Raw genomic sequence first — 12,605 nt, 5'->3', positions numbered from 1 at the left:
CCTTCATTTCTTTTTCATTTATTTCTGATCTGATTTTTATGATTTCTTTCCTTCTGCTAACTTTGGGGTGTTTTTGTTCTTCTTTCTCTAATTGCTTTAGGTGCAAGGTTAGGTTGTTTATTCGAGATGTTTCCTGTTTCTTAAGGTGGGATTGTATTGCTATAAACTTCCCTCTTAGAACTGCTTTTGCTGCATCCCATAGGTTTTGGGTTGTCGTGTCTCCATTGTCATTTGTTTCTAGGTATTTTTTAATTTCCTCTTTGATTTCTTCAGTGATCACTTCATTATTAAGTAGTGTATTGTTTAGCCTCCATGTGTTTGTATTTTTTACAGCTCTTTTCCTGTAATTGATGTCTAGTCTCACAGCATTGTGGTCGGAAAAGATACTTGATACAATTTCAATTTTCTTAAATTTACCAAGGCTTGATTTGTGACCCAAGATATGATCTATCCTGGAGAATGTTCCATGAGCACTTGAGAAAAATGTGTATTCTGTTGGTTTTGGATGGAATGTCCTATAAATATCAATTAAGTCCATCTTGTTTAATGTATCATTTAAAGCTTGTGTTTCCTTATTTATTTTCATTTTGGATGATCTGTCCATTGGTGAAAGTGGGGTGTTAAAGTCCCCTACTATGAGTGTGTTACTGTCGATTTCTCCTTTTATGGCTGTTAGTATTTGCCTTATGTATTGAGGTGCTCCTATGTTGGGTGCATAAATATTTACAATTGTTATATCTTCTTCTTGGATCAATCCCTTGATCATCAAGTAGTGTCCTTCTTTGTCTCTTCTAGTAGTCTTTATTTTAAAGTCTATTTTGTCTGATATGAGAATTGCTACTCCAGCTTTCTTTTGGTTTCCATTTGCATGGAATATCTTTTTCCATCCCCTTACTTTCAGTCTGTATGTGTCTCTAGGTCTGAAGTGGGTCTCTTGTAGACAGCATATATATGGGTCTTGTTTTTGTATCCATTCAGCCAATCTGTGTCTTTTGGTGGGAGCATTTAGTCCATTTACATTTAAGGTAATTATCGATATGTATGTTCCTATTCCCATTTTCTTAATTGTTTTGGGTTCATTATTGTAGGTCTTTTCCTTCTGTTGTGTTTCTTGCCTAGAGAAGTTCCTTTAGCATTTGTTGTAAAGCTGGTTTGGTGGTGCTGAACTCTCTCAGCTTTTGCTTGTCTGTGAAGGTTTTAATTTCTCCATCAAATCTGAATGAGATCCTTGCTGGGTAGAGTAATCTTGGTTGCAGGTTTTTCTCCTTCATCACTTTAATTATGTCCTGCCACTCCCTTCTGGCTTGTAGAGTTTCTGCTGAGAGATCAGCTGTTATCCTGATGGGGATTCCCTTGTGTGTTATTTGTTGTTTTTGCCTTGCTGCTTTTAATATGATTTCTTTGTGTTTAATTTTTGACAGTTTGATTAATATGTGTCTTGGCGTATTTCTCCTTGGATTTATTCTGTATGGGACTCTCTGTGCCTCCTGGACTTGATTAACTATTTCCTTTCCCATATTAGGGAAGTTTTCAACTATAATCTCTTCAAATATTTTCTCAGTCCCTTTCTTTTTCTCTTCTTCTTCTGGAACCCCTATAATTCGAATGTTGGTGCGTTTAATGTTGTCCCAGAGGTCTCTGAGACTCTCCTCTGTTCTTTTCATTCTTTTTTCTTTATTTTGCTCTGCAGCAGTTATTTCCACTATTTTATCTTCCACCTCACTTATCCGTTCTTCTGCCTCAGTTATTCTGCTATTGATCCCATCTAGAGTATTTTTTATTTCATGTATTGTGTTTTTAATCGATGCTTGATTCATCTTTAGTTCTTCTAGGTCCTTGTTAACTGTTTCTTGCATTTTGTCTATTCTATTTCCAAGATTTTGGATCTGGGAAATAGAATCTTGGATCATCTTTACCATCATTATTCTGAATTCTTTTTCAGGTAGATTGCCTATTACCTCTTCATTTGTTAGGTCTGGTGGGTTTTTATCTTGTTCCTTCTCCTGCTGTGTGTTTTTCTGTCTTCTCATTTTGCTTATGTTACTGTGTTTGGGGTCTCCTTTTTGCAGGCTGCAGGTTCGTAGTTCCCGTTGTTTTTGGTGTCTGTCCCCAGTGGCTAAGGTTGGTTTAGTGGGTTGTGTAGGCTTCCTGGTGGAAGGTACTAGTGCCTGTGTTCTGGTGAATGAGGCTGGATCTTGTCTTTCTGGTGGGCAGGTCCACGTCTGGTGGTGTGTTTTGGGGTGTCTGCGGACTTTTTATGATTTTAGGCCACCTCTCTGCTAATGGGTGGCGTTGTGTTACTGTCTTGCTAGTTGTTTGGCATAGGGTGTCCAGCACTGTAGCTTGCTGGTCGTTGAGTGAAGCTGGGTGCTGGTGTTGAGATGGAGATCTCTGGAGGATTTTCGCCTTTTGATATTATGTGGAGCTGGGAGGTCTCTTGTGGACCAGTGTCCTGAAGTTGGCTCTCCCACCTCAGAGGCACAGCACTGACTCCTGGCTCCTCAATTTGGGATGATTTGTTGTCTATTCATGTATTCCACAGATGCAGGGTACATCAAGTTGATTGTGGAGCTTTAATCCGCTGCTTCTGAGGCTGCTGGGAGAGGTTTCCCTTTCTCTTCTTTGTTCTCACAGCTCCTGGGTCTCAGCTTTGGATTTGGCCCCGCCTCTGTGTGTAGGTCGCCGGAGGGCGTCTGTTCTTCGCTCAGACAGGACAGGGTTAAAGGAGCAGCCTCTTCGGGGACTCTGGCTCACTCAGGCCGGGCGGGAGGGAGGGGCACGGAGTGCGGGGCGAGCCTGCAGTGGCAGAGTTCGGCATGACGTTGCACCAGCCCGAGGTGCGCCGTGCGGTCTCCCAGGGAAGCCGCCCCTGGATCCCGGGACCCCGGCAGTGGCGGGCTGCACAGGCTCCCGGAAGGGCGGTGTGGACAGTGACCTGCGCTCGCACACAGGCTTCTTGGCGGCGGCAGCAGCAGCCCCAGCGTCCCACGCCCGTCACTGGGCTCCGCGCTTTCAGTCGTGACTCGCGCCCGTCTGTGGAGCCCCTTTAAGCAGCGCTCTTAATCCCCTCTCCTCGCGCACCAGGAAACCAAGAGGGAAGAAAAAGTCTCTTGCCTCTTCGGCAGCTCCAGAGTTTTCCCGGACTCCCTGCCGGCTAGCTGTGGCACATTAGCCCCCTTCAGGCTGAGTTCTCGCCGCCAGCCCCAGTCCTTTCCCTGCGCTCTGACCGAAGCCCGAGCCTCAGCTTCCAGCGCCGCCCGCCCTGGCGGGCGAGCAGACAAGCCTCTCGGGCGGGTGAGTGCCGCTCGGCACCGATCCTCTGTGCGGGAATCTCTCCGCTTTGCCCTACCCAGGTATGTGGGGAGTTTCTTGCCTTTTGGGAGGTCTGGGGTCTTCTGCCAGCATTCAGTAGGTGTTCTGTAGGAGTTGTTCCACGTGTAGCTGTATTTCTGGTGTATCCGTGGGGAGGAAGGTGATCTCCGCGTCTGTGTGCCATGATTTTTATTTCTCCTTCGTAGTCAGAGTCTATGAGTCCTGGCATAATAGTTAAACCCTTCATGGCGACACTATTTCTTCCCAATAATAGTCCAATCAAACCCTTGGGTAAAGGTCCATAGATGCCCATAGAGAGGGCCTGAGGACCCATTGCAGGAGTTAATACATATCGGGCGGAGGTACTGAGGTCCAGTCCTGTGCTTCCTGCTGTTGCTCTGGAGAGCGAAGATATTGTATGTTTTTGTTTTTGGTTAATGTCTGATTGATAGTTTGAGGAGGATACGCAGACGTTGCCCCTATTATTTGTTGGGGCCGGGGAAGGCCCCGGGAGGAGTTTCGCGACAGTGGTGTCCCATCCCTGTGGGCCACTGAGCGACAATCTCGTGCCCAACGTTTTCCCCTGTTGCATTTAGGGCATAAACCAGGGATTTTCGGACCATCTGGAGGTTTTTGAGTAGGGAAGGAAGGAGCAGGGTTACAATGAAAAGATCCACATTCTCCAGCAAAATGACCTGCCTTTCCGCATTGAAAACTAGTCTTTGTTCTCTTTTGATTGTTTTTAAACCCCACTTTAGTTAATGCTGCAGCCATAGCAGCACCCTGTATATAAGCAGGCCCAATGTCTGCACAAAGGCGAATATAATCCTCCAGTGTTCCCCGTTTTCTCCAAGGTCGAATCGCAGCCTGACCTGCATTATTAGCGTTTTCAAAAGCAAGTTGCTTAACTACAATTGTACCAGTGAGTCCATCCACAATGAGTCTCTCCACCGCCTGTAACAATCTATCTACAAAATCAGCATATGGTTCATCAGGTCCCTGTCTCATTTTTGAAAGATCCTCAGTTTTGTGTGCAGAAGGTAATTTCCTCCAGGCTTGTAATGCCAAATGATTTATTTGAGGATAAGCAACAAAGGTATAAGTTAGTTGATCTTGTAAAGAAATATATGGTCCTTCCCCAATCAGCATATGATAATCCACTGGAATATCATGGGTAGCATTCTTTTCTGCTTGTTCAGCAGCCCGTTCATAAAAATCAAACTTCCATATTAAATAATCTCCACCATTTAAACAAGCTCGTGCAATAGACTTCCAATCAGCGGGGGAAAGAGCTTCTCCTGCAATAGTGTCAACCATAGCAGTAGTAAAAGGAGCAGTGGGCCCATATTGAGCACAAGCAGATTTTAAATCTTTCAAAACTTTAAAAGGAAGAGCCTGATGCTCCCTAATAGCCTGTTGAGGATGATTAGGATCAGGTCTTTCTATGACAGGACAACAGAAAATAGGATCTTCTCCTCGTTTTATTGCTGCTTATACAGCACGTTGCAAGAGACTGAGCATTTTTACAGATGTAGATTTTTGAGGAAGACAGTCCTTACTAATTTGCAGCTTTTTCACTGACTTATCTGTCATAGCCATTAGAAAATCATCCTCAGGATGATTCTCTCTTTTATGTTTTTTTTTCTCTCTCTTTTATGTTTAAAAGCCTCATCGGTTAAGTCAAAATGTTCCTCTTCATCTGAAATATTTAAATTAATTAGCTCTTTCGGTTTAGGAAGTGGCGACACAGTAGCTGATAATACAGTCTTGTCTTCTGTCAGAGGCTTATGTTTTTCTGACTTTACATTCAAATCAACACTATCATGAGAAGAACCTAAACATATTTTTATCAGATTCCACAAACTAAATGTAACAACAGCAGTATGAGTAGGCCCTCGAGACTCATAATAATTTTTTAAATCTTCTCCAACTTTCTGCCAGATTTCTGTCACAGAGCCGCCATCAGGAAACCAGGGAGATACATCATGGATATGCTGCAAAAATTCAGTCAACTGTGAGGTAGAAACTTTATTACCCCGAGCTATAAGCATCGAAAGTAAAACCTGAGCAAATAATTCACGCTCCTTTGAGCCCTTTTGCCCCATCTTATTTTACTTCTGACTGTTGCCTTATGCCTCTATTAGTTTCACTTTTACTCGTGGCCACACATATTTTGCATAAGGGTTCTCTTACCTGCACTTTCTTTTCCTTTTAATTGCCTTCATGCTTCAGGTCCCTGTTCGGGCACCACTTGCCATGGACCAGCCTCAGAAAGAGGATTTCACCGCCCAGGGTCAGAAGGGACGGGGTAAGGAACTGAAGTAGCACCGACGAATGGGGTCAGAAGGAACAAGACAACTGATGGTTGCAAGGTAAGTTTTATTATGCTACAGGTGCAGATTATATAGACTAGAAAAGGGAAGGTTGCCAGACGGTGGTTTACATTATCTAATGACTGTCTCGGCTCAAGGTTAACTTCCCTGGGAGAAAACCCATAAGCCCAGAATCATCCAAAATAACCTGCATGTGCAGGGAGGAGACAGCTTTGCTTGTCTCATTTTACTTTCTTTCTGATTTCTGGGCCCTGGTGATTTATCTCCCATGGAATGGAACAAGGAGGGGAACAAGTAGGGACAGTCCCTTCGAGCAGCAGCGGCATGCCTGGCATGTCCGAAGGTGCTCTCAAGGCTGACTGCTTCCCACACATATGTTGGCTTGTTTAAGCCTCAAGCCCTCGATCCTTTGTTGAAATACAATAATTTCATTCCTATGGTTTTCAATACCAAAAACTCTACCTCCAGGAGGGTTAAAGTCTAATTTGTACTCCAAACCAAGTAGCAGTGCAGTTCGCTACTACTGAGGCTGAATCCATAAAGACTTCAAGACCACGACCAGAAGACAAGTTATTATATATAATACCCTAGAAGGCCTGAAACATAATTATCATATACATAGCTGGTCCTTCAGAACTTTTTACCTATAACATGTTTTTTGATGAAAGTTATTTAATGTACTGGAGATAACTGTGAATTACTGATCAAATATTTGAATACTTATACTTACCTGGAATTTCATTTCTGCTGAAAGAAAAAGGAAGAACAGGACTCACCTAAAAAAAAACAAACTTTAGAAATGAAAGTAAACATCTTATCACACACTATCACTTTTGGAAGCAGCATAGAGGGGCAGTCAACAGTAAAACACTGGTGAAATAGGACAAAACTCTAGGCCAAAAATCCATTATTATTATCATCAGTGACAGTACCACAACTTTGCCCTTCATAATTAATAAGCACTCCTAAGAGTCTTCATTTGGCACCAGATGATGTGTTTAAGAGAAACACTCTGGGAGGTTTTGAATCAGACTTGGTTTTTTGTTAGCCAAGTTACAGGAGAATTTTTAAAGTGGGGGGAAGGGAAGAAGGAAACGGACCAGAAAAAGGATTGAAGCCATCATCTACAAACCAACAAAGCACTGAGAGTTCCAAATGTTATGTCAGACACTAAAATGACTGATACAGGCTCAAATGGTTTATAAAACCTATAAAAAGACTACACCAGCAAAGTCCCCATTTATCTGTAGAGTTCAGAAACTAAAACAAGGAATATTTCAGCTTAACACCTTATCTCAAGAGAATCATATACACTTCACATGAATAAAAATACCTGAAACCAAACATTTTTAAAAGCTCCAATACCCAAAATAGAAAGAAAAAAATTAATTCAGAAGACTCAATCCATCCATGATAATCACAAAATGGCTGGGCAATCTCTATCTCCCTTCCACACTAACCATCCATCCCCTGGAAGACCAAGGGAGATCAGACCTTCCAGACTTACCTTCCAGACCTTCCAGACACCTGGCTGCGGCAAAATTCGATGGAATCTCCTTGTGGAACGGCAGTTTCCCATCTCTTGTGTCTCTCCCTGTCATGATCATGCAGGAAGCAAGTCTGGCTGTGCTATTTCTTATCATTGTGTGTCACCCATCTGCAACATGATATTGAAAAAGTAGTTCCCCTTCCCCCAGAAGGTTGAGGCTCAGCTACAGGGGTAATTCTCCTGGGCACACAGTCATTATTTAGGCCGACTCAGTGACTTCAACAGGCTTAATCATGTCATCAGGTTTGTTGCCAGCTGCATAATGCTCCCACATCTGTAGATAGAGCCGCTCTAGTTCCATCGTGTATTGTCTGGTGTTGAACAGAGGGCTAGATGTTCTCTGCTTCCAGACTTTGCCACGAATTTTCTTCAGGTATTCTACATCAGTTCCCAGTTTCACAGCTATCTCTTCATATTCTTGTCTATTTTTAGCAATCAGCTCAAGACAGCCTAAACAAGTGAGCTGGGAAGCTGCAACTCGGGAAGCAAGAGTCTCTCCTGGCAGAGTCACCATGGGGGTCCCTGCCCAAAGGACGTCCATCCCTGTGGTGTGTCCATTACAGAGTGGAGTGTCCAAGCAGACATCAGCCAGCTGGCCTCTCCGAACATGTTCCTCTTTAGGAGCAACAGGGGAAAAAATGATACGGTTCGGGGGAAGGCCCATATTTTGTGCGTACTGTTGAATATTAGCTTCTCCTGCTGCTGGAAAACGCAACAGCCACAGTACACTATTGGGAACACGCTTCAGAATATTTGCCCACATCTGCAAAGTAGATGGGTCAAGTTTGTATAACTGATTAAAGTTACAGTACACAATGGCATCTTCCGGTAACCCGTACTGAGAACGTGTGGTTACAATAATGGTACGGGGAACCTCCTCTCCAGTGGCAGCCTTATTGTTGATCAGGGTAGTTGCCAGTCCATTGCTAATACTGAATCCATTAATTGTAATCTGAATTTGTCCTCTGTTAATCATTTCAATAACTGCTTCTGCAACAGTATTCATAGGAATGACAGGCATATTAAGAGTTGTATTACTGCTGTCTGCGTTGTCTTCTCCATCAGGACATTTCATCTTGACTATTTGCACATCTGATAGACTATCAAGAAATGCTTGGAGGTCGATGCCATTCAGCACAATCCGATTGTCATAAATGTGCCCATTGGACTTAAAATCGATGACGGCTTTTTTCTTCAGGTGAGGAAACATATTAGCATGATCACCAATAAAGAAAGTATGGGGCATATAAGCCAGTTTCTCAGAATACTGCTCAGCAACTTCAGCAGGTGAAGTTTCCTGATCAGTGATGATATAATCCATGAAAAGCGCGCCACTAGTCCCAGGGTACCCCAGCCACATTGCCTGAATAGGAGCTGGCCTGAGAGCAAAGAGTTCATTTCGAGCACCCCTGGTATAACCATTCAGATTTACGAGGATGTGTATACCATCTTGATGGATGCGATCAGCTGCTTTCCCATTGCATGGAATCTGAGAAAGATCAATGAAATGATTGGCTTCTGCCATCACCTTCGCTCGGAAGTTTGTGCCATCATGTGGGCTCAGGCCATAACAGAATATCTCAAATTTATCAGGATTGTGCATGCCTGGAATAGACTGCATAAGATGAGAAGTAGGATGATTCCCAAAGTCAGAACTCACGTATCCTACACGCAGTCGACCATCACTGAGCTTCAGGTCTTTTGGATGTTCATACGGTGGTTTATGAAGGACACTTATATTAGCCAAGCAGAGGTTCCCATGCCTCTCAGCAATAGCCTTCCTGAAGCCATGAGAAAGAGGATAGAGCATACTATGATGAGGCTGCACAGAAGGCAACCTATTCCTCTCCAACTGGTCAGCCACAATGCTGACCAACTTCTTCATTCGCTCATCATAGTCTGTCCAATCACAGACAACCTGCAGGCAATGAGCCAAATTACAATAAGCGTCAGGAAAGTCAGGTTGAAGCTTCAGAACAGTGCGATAAGAAGCAATTGCTTCTGGAATATTCCCTGAATCGTGGTGAATGGAAGCCAGATTGCTGTGGGCATCCGCAAATGCAGGGCTGATCTGAACGGCACGAGTATAACACTGCAAGGCTCCCTGAACATCCTGCATCTCCCGTAGGGTGTTTCCCATATTGCAGTAGGCATCAGCAAAGGTAGGACTGATTCGAATAGCCTCCTTATAATGCATCAGAGCTTCGTGCAGTTTTCCCTGCTGCTTCAATACACTTGCTAAATTTGAATGGGCATCAGCAAAGTCTGGGCAGAGCTCTAATGCTTTACGATACAAGCGAACTGCCTCTTCACTGTTTCCCTGTTCTCCTTTGATATTGGCTAGGTTATTCAGAGAGTCTGCATGGGTGGGACACAGCCGGAGAGCTGTATGATAACAATCTTCTGCTTCAGCAACACTGCCCTTCTCTTTGAGAGCGTTTCCTAGGTTGCAGTAAGCATCAGGGAAATGTGGTTGCAATTCAATAGCTCGCCTGTAGGTGTCTATTGCCAGATCCATCAGGCCTTGCTCATAGTATACACAAGCCAGGTTGCCATGTACCACTGCATGATTTGGACTCAAGCTTAGGGCACAAAGGTAAGCTGCCACAGCTCTGTCAAAAATCCGTGCCTCATTGAAGACATTTCCTAAATTGATATAAGCATCCAGAAAATTGGGGTCAAGGGTGACAGCCTTTTCAAAGTGATGAATTGCAAGCCAAATCTCCCCTTGTGCATTGAAAACACAGCCAAGATTACTCCAAGCTACTGCAAAGTTCGGTTGCGTCTCAATTGCTTTCAAATAACATGCCTTGGCTTCTTCTAAGCCACCCAGGGCTTTGAGCAGGTTCCCCAGGTCACTGCGAACACAGTACAAATAAGGATTGTACTGAAGAGCAGAGACGTAAGCTTGTACTGCCCCTTCCATGTCGCCTGCTGCTACCAATGCGGCTGCCAGGTTAATATAACCATCGATGAAATCTGGTTTGAGACGCAATGCATGCCGGTAATGCTCAGTTGCTTCCTGCAACTGCCCTCTTTCCTTGTACACATTCCCCAAATTCGAATAGGCTTCTGCCAGAAGAGGGTTCTGTTTAATTGCCAGAGTACTAAAGTGGGCAGATCTGTCCAGCCTTCGACACTGGAAGTGTATAGATGAAAGTAATAAAAGTACACCAGTATTGCCTGGCTCTTGTCTCCAGAGCTGCATGCAGTGTCTCTCAGCTGTCTCAAAATCTCCTGCCTGATATTCTCGATGTGCCAACTCAGCTAACCCTTGGAAGGAAAGCATACATTTCGTTGGTTCTGTGCTGTCGGCCACGTTGCCCACGGAAGACGCCATCTGGAGCTTCTGGAGAGAGTGAAAAAAGGGGGTAATTGAGTCCCGCTGCCGCCACTACTGGCAAGAATGTTTCTAGAGGTAGCAAACACGAGCGCAGCAGCCGTACCACTGCTCTGGCAGGCTTAAGCGGCGGCAACGGTTACAGGCACCGAACCTTAGGAACTCTGGTTGGCCATCTACCTCTCATGCTCTTGAAATCTTAATTCTTAACCCTGCCCTCTTCCACCATTTTTCTGCTAATCAGGGAATAAAAATTACCTATCCATTTGCCTTACAAGAAATCAAAAGTCAGTAGTCCAAACACTTTTTAAAATATTGTTTTCTGTCCAGTTGGAAATGAGATACATGATTGACTTTTCTTCATCATTCATATAGTCAACGTGGAAAACATTAGGGCCATGAATTTCAATACAGTAAGATGAGAAAATTTTAAATTGGCCTTCCCAAACCACTAATAAGTAACCGATGTTGTATATGATGCTAAAATCTTAGAGACTGAGTTTGATATTTTAAAAGTTCTGAAAACATTAGCTAATTTCTCCTCATCAAATTTCTCATGACTCAAACCTGAGTGTTACTTTTTAAAAGATAAATTTATTTATTTTTATTTATTTATTTTTATTTTGGCTGCATTGGGTCTTCAGTGCTGCGTGCAGGCTTTCTCTAGTTGAGGTGAGCGGGGGCTACTCTTTGTTGTGGTGCCGGGGCTTCTCATCACAGTAGCTTCTATTGTTGTTCCACAGCTCTATGGGTTCCTTTTTAGGTCCTACGAAGAACCCTAGAAATTAGTTCATGTAATTATAGGTTTTTGCAAAATTGTCAAAAGTGAGATATTTTAACTTCCATCAGGTAAGACCAGCGTCTATTTCTTTGCCAATTTTCCTTCTATCATAGTCCGCTATGTTGGATCATATTGGATTGGTCACAGGCTTTTTTGAAACCTGGCTAAGGAGATGTTTTAAGTGAGGCTATTATGTGATTTTCAGACACCACCATATGTAATTGACTATATAATATCCCATTACAGGAATAACTTCCAGTACTCTTACTGACTACTCTACTGACTTAACTAGCACAAGACACAGAAACGTAAGGACAAAAACCACCTTACAATATAGCCATGTCTTGCACTTCACAGCTCTCAAAGCATGTGCATTTGAAGAAGAAAAAAAGAACTGAAAAGTATAAAACCAGAAGTTATTCTGTGGAAAATTATTTCAATCATCAGGCATGTGAAAGATAAGTCAAAGATTCAGTTTTCTTCAATGCTTAGTCAAAACGGACATTTCCTTCTGTCAAGAATATACTCCAGGGCTTCCCTGGTGGTGCAGTGGTTGAGAGTCTGCCTGCCGATGCAGGGGACACGGGTTCGTGCCCCGGTCCGGGAAGATCCCACATGCCGTGTAGCGGCTAGGCCCGTGAGCCATGGCCACTGATCCTGCATGTCCGGAGACTGTGCCCCGCAACGGGGAGAGGCCACAACAGTGAGAGGCCAGCATACCGCAAACACAAAAAAACAATAAACTCCAGGGGCTCCCCTGATGGCACAGTGGTTAGGAAGCCACCTGCCAATGCAGGGGACACGGGTTCGAGCCCTGGTCCGGGAAGATCCCACATGCCGCGGAGCAACTAAGACCGTGTGCCACAACTATGGAGCCTGTGCTCTAGAGCCCGTGAGCCACAACTACTGAGCCTGCGAGCCACAACTACTGAAGCTTGCGTGCCTAGAGCCCGTGCTCTGCAACAAGAGAAGCCACTGCAATAAGAAGCCTGCACACCACAACAAAGAGTATCCCCCAGTCGCTGCAACTAGAGAAAGCCTGCGCACAGCAACGAAGACACAACACAGTCAAAAATAAATAAATAAATAAATAAATAAAAGAATATAGCCCATCAATAATGTGTGTAATGGAATGGTGTGAATGAGTATTTTATCAGAATTCCTGTAATGCACAATCCTATAGCAGTACTGAAATCAGTAACGCATTTATAATAGTAAATAGTTATGAGGAAGTAATCCATAGAGGTTTTCTCAAAGTTAACAATGAAAATTAATGTGACATTATCAATA

The 12,605-nt window shown here is 43.7% G+C and overlaps 1 protein-coding gene across 1 annotated transcript; it reads right to left on the bottom strand.

Moving 5' to 3' along the window:
• Window positions 1–7,364: 7,364 nt before the first annotated feature.
• Window positions 7,365–10,662, bottom strand: LOC308611657 (UDP-N-acetylglucosamine--peptide N-acetylglucosaminyltransferase 110 kDa subunit-like). The gene has a single exon (XM_081260360.1). It carries the CDS (start codon window positions 10,532–10,534, stop codon window positions 7,394–7,396), a length of 3,141 nt encoding a protein of 1,046 aa, XP_081116486.1. The 5' UTR covers window positions 10,535–10,662; the 3' UTR covers window positions 7,365–7,393.
• Between the last annotated feature and the right edge of the window lie 1,943 nt (window positions 10,663–12,605).

This window comes from Mesoplodon bidens (assembly GCF_964165515.1).
Source record: "Mesoplodon bidens genome assembly, contig: HAP1_SCAFFOLD_118, whole genome shotgun sequence".
NCBI lineage: Eukaryota > Metazoa > Chordata > Mammalia > Artiodactyla > Ziphiidae > Mesoplodon > Mesoplodon bidens.
Note: the sequence above shows the minus strand (reverse complement) of the source record. Positions and strands in the feature narration are given on the sequence as shown.